Source organism: Chiloscyllium punctatum, chromosome 18, assembly GCF_047496795.1.
Source record: "Chiloscyllium punctatum isolate Juve2018m chromosome 18, sChiPun1.3, whole genome shotgun sequence".
Classification (NCBI taxonomy): Eukaryota; Metazoa; Chordata; class Chondrichthyes; order Orectolobiformes; family Hemiscylliidae; genus Chiloscyllium; species Chiloscyllium punctatum.
Window position 1 is genome coordinate 88488948 of NC_092756.1, and position 15366 is coordinate 88504313.

General features: G+C 45.0%; 1 protein-coding gene across 1 annotated transcript in view; it reads right to left on the reverse strand.

Annotated features, from left to right (window-relative positions):
• Positions 1-15366, reverse strand: part of LOC140489293 (cytohesin-3-like) — an 84814-nt gene that overhangs the window by 10788 nt on the left and 58660 nt on the right. Inside the window, exons 5-8 of the mRNA XM_072588682.1 lie at positions 9184-9302; positions 8063-8143; positions 5764-5876; positions 1831-1979 (exon numbers count right to left, since the gene is read on the reverse strand). Coding sequence (XP_072444783.1) covers positions 1831-1979; positions 5764-5876; positions 8063-8143; positions 9184-9302 — 462 coding nt within the window. The remainder of the gene's footprint in view (positions 1-1830; positions 1980-5763; positions 5877-8062; positions 8144-9183; positions 9303-15366) is intronic.

Below are 15366 nucleotides of genomic sequence, written 5' to 3' on the forward strand. Positions count from 1 at the left end.
GTCTCTTTGGGGGCATGGGTTCAAATCCCACTACTGCCAAACCCGACTTTAGGGCAGCACACTGGCTCAGTAGTTAGCACTGCTGCCTCATGGCACCAGGGACCCAGGATTTATTCCCATCTAGGGTGACTGTCTGTGTGGAGTTTGCACATTCTCCCCATGTCTGCGTAGGTTTCAGCTGGGTGCTCCAGTTTCCTCCCACAATCCAAAGAATTGCAGATTAAGTAAATTGGCCATGCTAAATTGCCCGTAGTGTTAGGTGCATTAGTGAGGGATAAATATAGGGTAGGGGAATGGTTGTGGGTGGGTTACTCTTCGGAGGGTTGATGTGGACTTTTTGGGCCAAATGGCCTGTTTCCATACTGTAGGGAATCTAATCCAATATCTGCTAGACCTCTGCTGGAGTAATGTGTCCAGTTGTGGGTGGCACATTATAGGAAAGATGTGAATGCACTGGACAGAGCGCAGAAGCGATTTACAAGAAATGGTTCCAGCTATGAAGGTAGATTGATGAGGTTGAGAGGGTTCTCCTTGGAGAGAAGGCGGCTGAGGGATTTGATAGAGGTTTTCAAAATCATAAGCAGGCTGAATAGTGTTGGTAGAAAACAGCTGTTCCTACTCATAAAAGGAACAAGCGGAAGAGGGCAGAGATTTCAAGTGGTGTGCAAGGGAAGCAAGGGCAATGTGAGATAAGAATGTTTGCACACAACGAGTCGATGATTTGTTACTCTCACGTGTTACCTTATGTCTTTACAGGCAGATCATACAATACAAGTGCATTAGGCTAACAGAATAGCGTGCAGCTAAAGTCTAGAATACACTGCCTGGAAATGTGATGGAGGCAGGTTCAAGAGGGCTATTCCCCCCCCTCCCCCACATCCACTAGTGGGCCACAGACGTTTTATTAACCCAACCAACCTGTTGAGAGATATTCTTACACACCTCTGGAGGAGATGGGACTTTAACCCAGTCCAGGGGTAGGGATACTACCACCGTGCAACAAGAGACCTTATAATTTTGAAAAATTATTTTATTTAACCTATTTTTCAAGAGGGTATTAGATAATTAATTGGACGGAAACAACAGGCAGGAGTATGGGGAGAAAGCAGGGAGATTGGCACTGGGTAATGATGCTCATTTCAAGGGTGCAATGCTAGTACAATGGGCTGAATGACCATCTTCTGATCCATCTTTGGGCAGCACGGTGGCTCAGTGGTTAGCACTGCTGCCTCACAGCACCAGGGTCCCAGGTTTGATTCCAGCCTCAGGCAACTGTCTGTCTGGAGTTTGCACATTCTCCCTGTGTCTGCGTGAGTTTCCTCTGGGTGCTGCAGTTTCCTCCCACAGTCCAAAGATGTGCAGGTTAGGTGAATTGGCCGTGCTAAATTGCCCATAGTGTTGGGTGCATGAGTCAGAGGGAAATGGGCCTGGGTGGTTTACTCTTCAGATGGTCGGTGTGGACTGGTTGGGCCGAAGGGCCTGTTTCCACACTGTAAGTAATCTAATCATAATGCTTCTGTGTTACCCAATGTCTTGTTCTTTCTTTAATTACACCCAGAAATGCCCTTACACACAACCAAATGTTTTACTCCCACATCGTCAAATCCCCCTTTTTTTTCTCATCTATTACCCATCACCAGCAAAGTGCTGTGTTCTCCAACTGATGAATTTACACAATGCCCTTTAAGGCAATAGACCATCAAAGGTGAGGGAGAGTTTGGGAGAGGGGGAGGGTCACCAAATCAATTTGGAGTTGGAAGCCCCCTGTTGTTTGTCAATGAACCAGGACCTTTGTCAGCTACAGGCAGTGAATGATGAGCAAATGCCTACCCGGAGAAGATCCTGTGGAAGATCCCCTCCATTGTTAATCCCACGGTTCATTGTTATAAACCTCTCCAGTGTTGGCTTGTCCTTAACATTGGGATTATGGAGACTTGTGTTCAGCATGATTATGGCAAAGGACAACACGTAGCAGGTATCTGCAATGAAACGTAAAAGGTTAGACCTTAGGATGCATCTGCAAATCCACGCTCTGATCAAGTAATTCCAAGACAATAAGTAAATGAATGATAAGTCCAACAAGTTCGTTTCCAACCAGAATCTTGTTATAAATCCCAGGGCAATGTTCACTTATTCTATTGAACGGTGGTGTAAGAAAAACATAATTATATCTCAAAGAGTTATCACAATCCTCTGAGCATAGAGTAATACAGCTCACAAACAGGCCCTTCAGCCCACCATATCTATGCTGACCAACAAACATCAAACTGCACTAATCCCATTTACCTGCACTTCGTCTATAGCCAGCTATGCCCTAGCATTTTAACTGCTTTTCCAGAAGCTTCTTAAATGTTGTGAGAGTAACTGCCTCTACTACCTTCTCAGGCAGTGTGTTCCATATTTCTACCACCCTTGGGAAGGCATGGTGACTCAGTGGTTAGCACTGCTGCCTCACAGCGCCAGGGACCCTGGTTCAATTCCCCCCTTGGGTGACTGTCTGTGTGGAGTTTGCACACTCTCCCCATGTCTGCGTGGGTTTCCTCCGGGTGCTCTGGTTTCCTCCTATAGTCCAAAGATCTGCAGGTTAGGGTGGATTGGCCATGCTAAATTGTCCATAATGTTCAGTGATGTGCAGGCTAGGTGGATGAACCATGGGAAATGCAGGGGAACAGGGATAGGGGAAGGGGTGGGTCTGAGTGGGATGCTCTTCAGAAGATCGATGGCCTGCTACCACATTGTTGTGATTCTGTGTTAGAAATGTTTCCTCGGATCTTCTGTGAGCGACTTAATCCTCGCCTTCAACCTATGCCCTCTGGTCTCAAACATATCTCCCACTGGGAAGAGATTCTCATGGTTTATTATGCCTACCCCTCATAATTTTGTATACCTCAAATCAGATTGCCTCCTTTACTCCAGGGTAAACAAGCCCAGTCTATCCTGTCTCTCCTTATGACTGGGAATTTCCATCCCAAGCCATATCCTGGTGAATCCCACCTGCACCCTCTCCAGTGCAATCAAGCATTTGGCCTCAGCATCATTCTGTGGCCAATCATGGTGAAGACTGTTCCCTACCATGTCTCATTCTTTAGCCCAAAGGGGGAATAAGCAGAAACCATGATAAAGCACTAACGTCTCTAGTCTAGTCACACAGAGGCCCAGACTGAATCCTAGCCACGAAGTTGACATTGAACAAATCTAGGAGATAACCTTGGTTGGGCTGACCATGACAATGAACACTGATTGACATAAAGCCTATCTGGTTCACCGATGTCCCTTCAGGGAAGGTAATCCCTGCCCTTACCTCGTTTGGCACACTTATGACTCTAGATCTACTGCAATGTGACTGATGCTTAACTGCCCTCTGAAATGGCTGAGCAAACCACCCAGTTCAAGGGCAATTAGGGATCGGCAACAAATGGTCTTGTAGGTGAGAGCAGGAGATGGAGGAAGTTAAAGAGATGCTACGAGTCGGTCTTGTCAGCTATGGCTTAGTGAGTAACACTGGTATCTCTGAGTCGAGAAGGTTGTAGGTTCCAATCCTATTCCAAACTCCTTAAGCACAGAATCTTGGACTGATGCTTAAATGCTGAGGGAGGCCTGCAGTGTCATTGATTTTAGACACAATGTTAACCCACAGCTCCATTTGCTATCTCAGGTGGTAGTTAAAGATTGCAAGGCATTATTTCTCAAGTTCTCTCTGGTGTGCAGTCATCTCTCACTCAATACCTAACCAGACCTATTATCTGGCTATTATTACATTGCTGTTACCAGAAGCTTCCTGTGCATTCCAACAGTGACCACATTCCAAGGAGTACTCCATTGGTTCATAAGTGCTTTGGGATATTCTGGGACCATTGCGTTGCAATACAAATATAAATCTTTTCCTTTAAATTGCTTGTGGTAATGCCCATGGTTAGTTGAGTTTATTTCCATGTGTAGAAGATGGTGACAGAGTTAGTACTTGCTGGACAGTGTCACCTATGGCAACTGCGTGGAACTACCCTGGAGTGATTGTACTGAGGTCAGCTAGGTGGACCTCATAGAATATGAGTTCCCTGATAGGACCTGATTTACAGCCACAATCAGGAAGCCCTGGCTGACAGATATAAACAGGAGTGTCGCGGTAGTGTGGGGGTTAAATAAAAAATTTTTTAAAAAAAGAAAAAAAAATAAACAGGAGTGTCAAAAATAAGCTGTACCGCAGTTAGGCGGTAGTGTGCGGGTTAATTTAAAAAAAAAGAAAAAAAAAAATTGTTCCACTGGCCACTCGGGCGTTTTTCTATCTTCCTGGTGGTGGAAATTGAATTTTAAAAAAGGAAAAATAAAATAAACAGGAGATGTGGAGTGCATTATTTCCCCCTCCAACTCTATTTTGATTTAGTCCCTGCCCTCCCCTTCACTGTTTTGATCACACAGCATTTCCCTTTGATGTGAAGGGCAGTGCTTGTCACTGGTCACTCGGGTGTTTTTCCTATCTTCCTGGTGGTGGGAATTGAATAAAGATTCGTGCACTTTGTGTCTCTCACTGTGTCTCACACCTACACACACACACCATGGGTGCTGGGGTAAAAAAAAGAAAAAAAAGAGAAACAAGGGATTCCCTACCCTCCCCTTCACTGTTTTGATCACACAGCATTGCCCTTTGGTTTTGAAGGGCCACTGCTTGTCACTGCCCACTCGGGTGTTTGCCTATCTTGAGAGTTGGATCAGTGTGTGTGCACACGTGCAAGGACTCTCCCTGTTGCTGCTTGGGGCCTGCCTCACTGCTGCTGCCTGGGACTGGCCTTGGGGCCCCTCCCCAGGACCTCCACAAAAAAAATTTTAAAAAATAAACAGGAGTGTTAAAAATAAGCTCTACCGCAGTTAGGCGGTAGTGTGGGGGTTAATTTTTAAAAAAAGAGAAAAAAAATATATTGTTCCACTGGCCACTCGGGCATTTTTCTATCTTCCTGGTGGTGGAAATTGAATTAAAAAAAGGAAAAATAAAATAAACAGGAGATGTGGAGTGCATTATTTCCCCCTCCAACTCTATTTTGATTTAGTCCCTACCCTCCCCTTCACTGTTTTGCTCACACAGCATTGCCCTTTGATGTGAAGGGCAGTGCTTGTCACTGTCCACTCGGGTGTTTCTTTGCTTCCTGGTGGTGGAATTCAAATAAAGATTGATACACTTGTTGTCTTTCACTGTGTCTCACACCTGCACACACACATGACATGGGTACTGGGGAAAATATAAGCACTACCACAGGCGGTAGGGTGGAGGTAAGAAAAAAAAATCTAAAAACAGGAGTATCAGGGTTTCCAAGAAAAAAAAGAGGCATTTCAGACATTCTGTTCACTCTGAGAGCTGGCTCTGAGGGAGCAGGACTAGAGCCAAGGGCTGTCTATATAAAAATAAAGGGTGAATTGGTGATGGCTTACCGGCCTCAATGGAGTTATTTCAGAAAAAAAATTAAACAGGAGTGTCAGGGGTTCTGCTCACTTTTGGAGCCAGCTATGTGCTAGCATGGACCATGGACATGTAAATAAAGGTGACTTGGTGACAGGATACTGGCCTTTGTGGAGTTATTTCATACATAGTTGACTTGGCAGGACTGAATGGGAAATGACAACTCAACAAAATTGAGTGTTGAGAGGAAAGTGCCACTGAAAATTGTGACAATGGGTAGAAGGTTTACGAACAGGCGGCGTGAAAGTTTATGACAAATAATTTTCCCTGTAATGTTATTGGAAGCGTTAATAAAGAGATTGACTGTTTCCTACCTGTTGATTGAAAAACGTCTGGGTTGCAATGGCAGTACTGTGTTGCAAACGCCTCCATCATTCTGTCGATCTTCTGTGCTTCACCCGGCAACCGGAAGCTCCATAGAAACTGCCTGCAAGTTAGAGGAAGCATATAGTTTGGGAAAGCATTCAGGTAGAGATACACACAACGCATTATACTGGGGACAGAAGGGGAAAATAATTGGATATAACATCCTGTTAAAATGAGAGGTGATTAGATTCCCTAATCTAATTCATTATTTCCTACAAATATGGAAACAGGCCTTTCAGGCCAAACCAACCCTCTGAAGAGTAACCTACCCATTCCCCATATACACCCCTGATTATGGGCAATTTAGCATGACCAATTCACTTAACTTGCACATCTTTGTGATGCAGACACAGAGTGAACATGTAAACTCCACACAGACAGTCAGCTAAGGTAGGAATTGAACCTAGGACCCTGGTGCTGTGAGGCAGCAGTGCTAACCACTATGCCACCATGCTATACACGCAAAGCAATTTTACAATTGTGGCCTGGATCTGAGTGTAAGACTGAGGACCAGGCGGTTCAGCCCCTCAAGCCTGCTCTGTCTTTGATACAATTGCAGCTTGTCTCATTTCTGCCTCACCTCCAGTTTCCTGCCTGCTCCCCATAACCCTTCAACCCGTCACTAAATAAAAATTAATCTATCTCCTCTTCAAGTTTATTCCATATTCCGGGGGAGTGAATTCCACTGATTCATGACACTTTGAGAGAAATAATTTCTCATCATATTAAAAATAGAACAAAGAGCTGCAGACGTTGAAGGTCTGGAATAAAAAAGGTATCAATACCGGAAGAGAAATCTGTAATTATCTGGCATTTCTTTATTCTTTCTGGAGAGTCAGTTTTGTTAGCAAGGACAGCAGTTACTGCTCATCCTTGAGCTGTGAAGCTTGCTCAGCTATTTCAGAGGATGGTTGCTGCAGGTCTGGAGTCTCATGTAGGCCAGACCAGCTAAAGATGGCAGATTTCCTTCCTGTCACTGAACACTATATTTTGAGCTGGTGAAGAAAAGTCTCATTCCACCAGACATAAAGTGGATGATGAAGCAGGTTATCTCAAAGTACAAGAGAGATGCTTGATCAGGTGGGCCAATGGGCCAAGGAGCGGCAGATGAAGTTTAACTTAGATAAATGTAAGGCGCTGCATTTTGGTAAGGCAAACCAGGACTGGACTTATACACATAATGGTAAGGTCCTGGGGTATGTTTCCAAACAAAGGGACCTCAGGGTGCGGGTTCATAGTTCCTTGAAGGTGGAGTCACAGGAAGACAGCATTGCGAAAGTGGTGTTTGGTACTCTTGCCTTTACTGATCAGTACATTGAGTATAGAAGTTGGGAAATCATGTTATGGTTGCACAAAACATGGGTGAGTCCCCTTTTGGAATACTGCATTCAATTCTGGTCTCCCTGTTATCGGAAACTGTTAAATTAGAAAAGGATCTTGCCAGAGTTGGAGGCTTTGAGCTGTAGGGAGAGGCTGAGCAGGCTGGGGCTGTCTTCCCTGGAGCATCAGAGATTGAGGGGTGACCTTATAGAGGTTTATAAAATCATGAGGGGTATGGATAGGGTGAATAGTCAAGGTTTTTTACCAAGGGTAGGGGAGTCCAAAACTAGAGGGAGTAGGTTTAAGGTAAGAGGGGAAAGATTTAAAAGGGACCTAAGGTCAATTTTCACAGAGGTGGTGTGTGTTTCTACCGAGTTGCCGGAGGAAGTGGTGGAGGCTGGTCCAATTTCAAGGCATCTGGATGAATACATAAATAGGAAGGGTTTAAGAGGGATATGGACCAAATGCTGGCAAATGAGACTAGATTAATCTAGGATATTTGGTCAGCATAGACAAATCGGACCGAAGGATCTGTTTCTGTGCCGTTTGACTCTATTTTGTATGAAATTGTTAGTTCATTACATCATGATAGAACTTGAACTGGCAAATTACTAATTAAGTGGCATCACCGTGCCCCACTATCTCCTCTGTGGTTACCTAACAGTTTCACACAAATATTGTCCCTTGTCACTGCCTGTTAGGAAGTGATAGGAATTGTCAGCTGCACGTTAATGAAACCTAGAGGAGAGTGGTAGGGAAATGGTTAGATAGGAAATGAGCGTAGATAGGTAAATATGAAAGAGGGGACCAGAAATTGAAGAGATTGGAGGTAGGATAAGCGGGAACAATTATGACAAAATGATGGTTTGGACTGTTTGTACAGAAAGTGACACCACGGAGGACCCTCCTGACTCTGGGGTTCCTTACCTCAGTGCCTGCACAAGGTTGAGATCTGCAAACTCATGAAGCTCAACAAAACATTGTAGGGTCTTGATGTATGTTGCCTCTCTGAAGAAAGAAAAGCAGAAAATAAAACTAAAGCAGTGTTTCTTCAACTAAATTTATCAACTCCAGCTGGACACATTCCCAGAGATTTCTCTTGTTTCCCAGTAGCATCCCTACACACACCCTCACTTCCACTCCCTTATCTAACCCCACCCTCAACCGCACATCTAACCCCACATCCAGCCCCCCAACCTCAAATCCAACCCCATCCTCAGTCCAACCCCATATCCCCCTCACCCCACCCCTTTATCTAACCTCATTCTCACTCCCACCCTTACCCCATATACACCCCCACCCTCACTCCCACCGGCACCCCATATCCAACACCACTCTCACTCCTTCTCCCACCCCACCCTCACGTTCACCACCACCCCATATCCACCACCATTTCCATATCCCACCCTGCTCTCACTCCCACCCCACCCATATCCATCCACACCCTTACTCCCACCCCCATTCTATATCCACTCCCAATCTCATACCCATATCCAACCCCAGCCTCATCCCCATATCCAACACTACTCCACCTCCAACCTCAAATTACACTCCCATCCCCATCCCCACATCTAACCTCAAATCTACTCCCACTCCATATGTCATCACTACGTTGTGTTTATTGAGGTCAGTGAAGAAACTGGCCGCTCCATTTTTTAAAAATGTATTATGATGTGGGGGTCAGCTTTGATCTGTTAACTGTGGCTGGTTTCTGATGCAATGTGGTGTCAATACAATTCCTGTATGGTCTGAGGTAACTATGACAGATTCTCCCTCTCAATGTCTCCCTTTGCCTGATGAGTGGTGACACCACCAGTTGCCTCTCTCTCTCATGTGACAGAGAGCAACCCTATGGTCTCGTAAGACTGTGACAACTTTACCTTTATTATAACTTGACACACTTACGAGCGTACGCTATTCGCCTTAAGAATTGAGTTCATAAAACTTGCTATTTAAATGCAAGTTAATTCTGTTTCTTCCACAGGTTTTTAGGGACACACATTTTACTATTGATTAATCCTACAACCTTTATTCGATATGGATCTCACCTCTCTCCAAGATAGTCTCCTATGGCTGTTTTATGCAGGCCTTCCCCCTTGTATAGGAATTTGGCAACATCTTCTTCCTTCTGAGATAACAATTTGTTCTCTACCAAATACTCTATACCCTAGGACAATGAGAAAATGAATTATTAGCACAGCTCCCATTGGATTATATCCCACAGTTAGTACAGAAGTATGCCTTTAAGAAACATTCTCATATCACTAAATCATAACATGTGGCCTGAGCATATTAAGGCCTCAAACTCTCTATTACCTCAGATCATTTGAAACATGGCAGTCGACTGGAAGTATGCTGCTATGTTGAAATCTAATAGCTTGGTCAGGTCCACGCCCCCCCTACAACCCACCCTCCCATCCTGGCACTTGCCCCTGCCACCACAGGAACTGTAAATGCACCCACACCTCCTCCCTCACCTCTATCCAAGGCCCTAAAGGAGCCTTCCACATCCATCAAAGGTTTACTTGCACATCCACTAATATCATTTATTGTATCCGTTGCTCCCGATGCGGTCTCCTCTACATTGGGGAGACTGGGCGCCTCCTAGCAGAGCGCTTTAGGGAACATCTCCGGGACGCCCGCACCAATCAACCACACTGCCCCGTGGCCCAACATTTCAACTCCCCCTCCCACTCTGCCGAGGACATGGAGGTCCTGGGCTCCTTCACCGCTGCTCCCTCACCACCAGACGCCTGGAGGAAGAACGCCTCATCTTCCGCCTTGGAACACTTCAACCCCAGGGCATCAATGTGGACTTCAACAGTATCCTCATTTCCCCTTCCCCCACCTCACCCTAGTTCCAAACTTCCAGCTCAGCACTGTCCCCATGACTTGTCCGGACTTGTCCTACCTGCCTATCTCCTTTTCCACCTATCCATTCCACCCTCTCCTCCCTGACCTATCACCTTCATCCCCTCCCCCACTCACCCATTGTACTCTATGCTACTTTCTCCCCACACCCACCCTCCTCTAGCTTATCTCTCCACGCTTCAGGCTCACTGCCTTTATTCCTGATGAAGGGCTTTTGCCCGAAACGTTGATTTCGAAGCTCCTTGGATGCTGCCTGAACTGCTGTGCTCTTCCAGCACCACTAATCCAGAATCTGGTTTCCAGCATCTGCAGTAATTGTTTTTACCAGCTTTATGTTAGCCCAGACACTTATGTGCCAGAGGAATGTAGTACTTGTACATAAAAGTTCACTGTAATAAATGTCTGTTCTTCAATACCACAAAACTCATTTTCAGTTTCTTATGGTACAGGAGATAACCTAATCAGGAAAATTACTCTGGTGGGGACTAACTCTAACTAACTTTATATTAACATCTGTCTGAACCTACTGTGCTTTCACTCAGACTCCCCAGAATTTGGAATGTTTTCAATAAAAATACGATTGCATTTGAGTGAATCAAAAGTACCTTATATTAACAACTTTGTGTATTTACAAAATGCCTTTAACCTTGTGAATGTTTGACAGAAAGCCACATCAGGGGATATTAAGATGGGTGAATGTGAGGTTCTAATTTGTTGTGGAGCTTGTAGGAGCTGAGAATAGCAAAGGACAGATCGGGGGTTTAATGTTGTATGAAGATTTTCTTGTGGCGCAGTGGTAGTGTCCCTATCTCTGAGTCAGAAGTCATATTTGTTCTAGAGAGTGTGTCACAATATCTGTGAACGCGTGTCCCTGGCACAGTGCTGAAATATATATCCAAAAAAAGAGTCAAAATGTCATTCTAATTCTAGTGGGTTTTAAAATTGAGGTACTTTCCTCACCTTAGTTCTTCATTATTTATTTAAAGAGCCCGGTTTTCATGGACACCGCAAAACACCTTTTGCAAGTGTTACACCACGACATATAATTTCTGTGAAGAGGGCACTTGTGGTGTAGTGGTAATGTCCACATCTCTGAGCCAGGAGTCGTGGGTTGAAGTCATGCTTGTTCCAGAGGTGTGTCATAAAATGTCTGAGCAAACTGACATGAAAATAATGTGACTCAATGGGTCATGACAGATAGAAAGGTTTTGGTCTCTGTGGCACGTTAGTAATGTCACCGTGTTGCCCTGTGCAAGTCAAACATTGCGTAAATTAACTCAAGAGGACACCTCTCAAAGGGACATAGTAATTAAAATAAAGCAAAACTTCAATGGAAAATTAGTGAATTAAAATAAAATTCCAGGGGCTGTTGATACTCCAGTCCCAAAGTGGTCACCTGGATACACGATGATCACTGGAGATGTTCAGAGAAGAATTTTCTCCATTTTGTGCCCATTTTTCTTTTTGATTTTATTTAATTGACTCTCTCAGACTGTCAGTGAGGACAGCAATCTGATCATGATATTGTCAGCATCGTGAATGTAGAACAGACCAAATAAACCAGTTAACCTTTACCTGTCCATCAATTTCCTGAGTTCAGACTTACAAAATAATAATTACCATCAAGCCTTCAAAGTTATTTTTTTCTCTATTTCGAAGACTTTAGCTTTTGAGTGAACTATCAGTTAATCAGCTCTTCAGGTTGAGAATAGACTTTGGCATTTTTAATATGCATCTTTGTTTCCTGTGGTTTTTCAGTGTTACTGCCCACACAACAAGCTGCACTCAACAACAGCGTTCGCTTCACCTTGCTCTCCCTCCAGCAAATTGTTTGCATCTCAACAAACAATGCAGTGTTTTGCTGCACGTTAATCTAACACAGCATCACACCACACTGTCTAAGTTAAGAATGAATCGCTAAGTTCAGGCCATTCCTATCTCAGCTCAGACCAGACAAAGCTGACAGCATAACTGAGCCCACTGGACTGGCCTCGGTTTGACCAAAGCACGCACAAACCCCATTCAAATTGTTTGGTGGAGCATAGCTTTGTCTCTGTAAGACCTCCTCCAGCCCCACAACCTCCTCCGAATGCATCTGGATGGGTATATGAACAGGAAGGACTCATATGAGCCAAGTGCTGGCAAATGGGACTAGATTAATTTAGGATATCTGGTCGGCTTGGACGAGTTACACCAAAGGGTCTGTTTCCGTGCTATATGACTTTATGATTCTAAATCTCCTACACTTTCTCCACACCCTTCAACCCACCAAAGGGGGTGAGGCCATTAATCATCCTGACTCTAAACTCTGGAGCTAAATTTCCACATCCCGCCAACTCCCTCTCTTCCTTCAACACTATGCTAAACTCCTTACCTCCCTAGTGAAGAGTTGGGCCACCTATCCTCAGAGACCAGGACAGAGGCACTACATCAGGGCCCAAAAACAGGGGGCTTGCTGTGTTCTGGATGGGGACAGGACCTCGTGGTACCTGGGTCAGGGAGGCAAAAGGACCAAGCCAGGAGCAGCACGAGGCCTGTCATTTGTTTCCACGCCCCTGCTGTAAAGTCTTCTTTGGCTCAGTGTCAATTTTTGTCTGTTTCTTGGGTTGGTTGGGGAGCAGTTCCATTACATTTAAGGGTGCTACAAAAGGATAGCATAGTGACTCAGTGGTTAGCGCTGCTGCCTCCCAGGCATCCAGGTTTAATTCCAATCTCGGGCAACTGTCTGTATGGAGTGTGCACGTTCTCTCTGTGTCTGCGTGGGTTTCCCCTGGGTGCTCTGGTTCCCTCCCACAGTCCAAAAGATGTGCAGGTTAGATGGATTGGCCCATGGGAAATTGCTCATAGTGTTGAGGGGTGTACACGGTAGGTGGGTTAGTCATGGTATAGATGCCACTGGGGGTTACAGGGATGGGTAGATGATCTTCAGAGGGTCAGTGCAGACACGATTGGCTGAATGACCTCAATCTGCATTGTAGGGATTCTATGAAGTGTCCAAAGATTTTCTCTTTTTGAAGAAAACAGAAATCACACTCCTATGATGTGGTCCTGTCCCTTCCAGAGCAGGATATGGACTCCAATTTAATTCATGGAGGTTCCAAAACAATACAGGAGAGCTGACAACCTTGTGTTGATTGGTGATCGTGTGATACAGTTGCCATGGGAATCCAAGTTGCCATGGTGCCGTGCATGTTGCAGTTTAGAGCTATGGACAGTGCAGACTTCAGCAATCCCTCCATTCGAGGGCTGAGCAGTAATCCCACTTCCTCCTACTCTTACTGCCATCTAGTGGAGGGATTTGAAGATTGATACTGAACTTGATTGGAACACCACTCCCTTGGCTGTCAAAACCTGGAGCGGGACATGAATCCAGAACCTGCTGGCTCAGAGACAGGGGCATTGCCCACTGTACCACCAGATTTCCATAACCTATTGGTTGGGACCATGAAGTAATCCAGAGCCATCATAAAGAGGATGTGTCAAAGGACTAGAGGCTGTGCACAATTTTAAAAGCCACAGTTTGTCACCTGATCTCCAAAGTGAAAATGAGTGAATTAATGATCATGAACCTTTGATCCATGTTCTTGCAAAGCTGAGGGATGGTCAAGTTGAGAACTTGTGTTTGTTTTTTTTGATAAAATCGTGGAATGCTGTCTATACAGAAGGAAGCCATTTTGCTCATTGTGTCAGTGCCAGCCCTCTATAAGAGCTTACTTTTCTATTTTATTCATTTGTGGGGTGAGGGCATTACTGGCTACTCCAGCATTTATTGCCCATCCCAGAGGGCAGTTTCAAAGTGAGCCACTTTGCTGTGGGTCTGGGGTCACATGGAGGCCAGACCAGGTAAGGACAGCAGTTTCCCTCGGATACGTTAGAGAGGTCTTTGAGAATGAGAGAAAATGTTACCAAAGAACAGTTAACCTCTCGAAATGGAAGACCCATCAAATATTAGAGACGCTTCCCTTGATGGAATACTTTAAACTCTGCAAATTCTAATCTAAGGGTATTGGGCGATGGTGAGGTGCAGAAGGACAAATTATTTTTGCAGCGTGACACTGTGCTTTTCTTATGGTTTCCTGTCATCACTGCTAAGCGTGCCACAGAAGAATGTAACTGTGGACAATCCTGAGTCAGCACAGGCATGAACCCTTTCCCCACCTTGCCTTCTTGAACCGCTGCAGTCCACCTGCTGTGGGTTGACCTATAATGTCGTTTGCGAGGGAATTCCAGGGTTTTGCCTCAATGACACTGAAGGAACAGCGATATAATTGCCCTGTCAGGGATCCAAGTGGACAGTGAAGCTACACTGAGGAAGTGGCTTAAGAAACCCAGGACTGTTTTTCTCGATGGTCTCGCTGTATTCTTCCATCTCTTCTCAGTCCAGAAGATTGTCCCATTTTAATCCAATACCTTCCCTCGTAACCCCATTCTGCAGCTTTACTATCATTTTGAGTGAAGAACTATTCTCTGGCTTTATCTTGTTTCATTGAATCGAATCTTTCATCCCTGACTCTGAAGGACTGAGCAAACAACTCCCAGGGAACATTACTTGTTCCATTCCCTTCACCATTCGGACTACTGGTCCTCAAAACTGGAGAGAGGAAATCGGGATTAACCTTTGCTTTTTGGAAGAGCAGTCACGGACTGGATGGACTGAATGGCCTCCTTCTGTGCTGTACCATTCTAAAGTGTGTATGAAAGCAACATAGGATGGTATGGATTCTAATCATTGAGCATCTGCCATTGACGTCTTTAGAAATAGGGTGGAACAAAAAGACAAGGACACAAGAAATAGGAGCAGAAGCAGACCATTTGGCCCATCAAGCCTGTTCCTCTATCCAATAGAATCATAGCGGATCTTGGGCTTCAAGTCCAATTTCCCACCATAGAGTCATAAATCATAGAGATGTACAGCATGGAAACAGACCCTTCGGTCCAACTCATCCATGGACCAGATATCCCAACCCAATCTAGTCCCACCTGCCAGTACCCGGCCCATATCTCTCCAAATCTTCCTATTCATATACCCATCCAAATGCCTCTTAAATGTTGCAATTGTACTCGCCTCCACCACTTCCTATGGCAGCTCATTCTATACTCGTACCACCCTCTGTGTGAAAAAGTTGCCCCTTTGGTCTCTTTTATATCTTTCCCCTCTCACCCTAAACCTATGCCCTCTAGTTCTGGACTCCACAACCCCAGGGAAAAGACTTTGCCTATTTATCCTATCCATGCCCCTCATAATTTTGTAAACCTCTATAAGGTCACCCCTCAGCCTCCAACGCTCCAGGGAAAACAGCCCCAGCCTGTTCAGCCTCTCCCTATAGCTTAGATCCTCCATCCTCCAACCTTGGCAACAT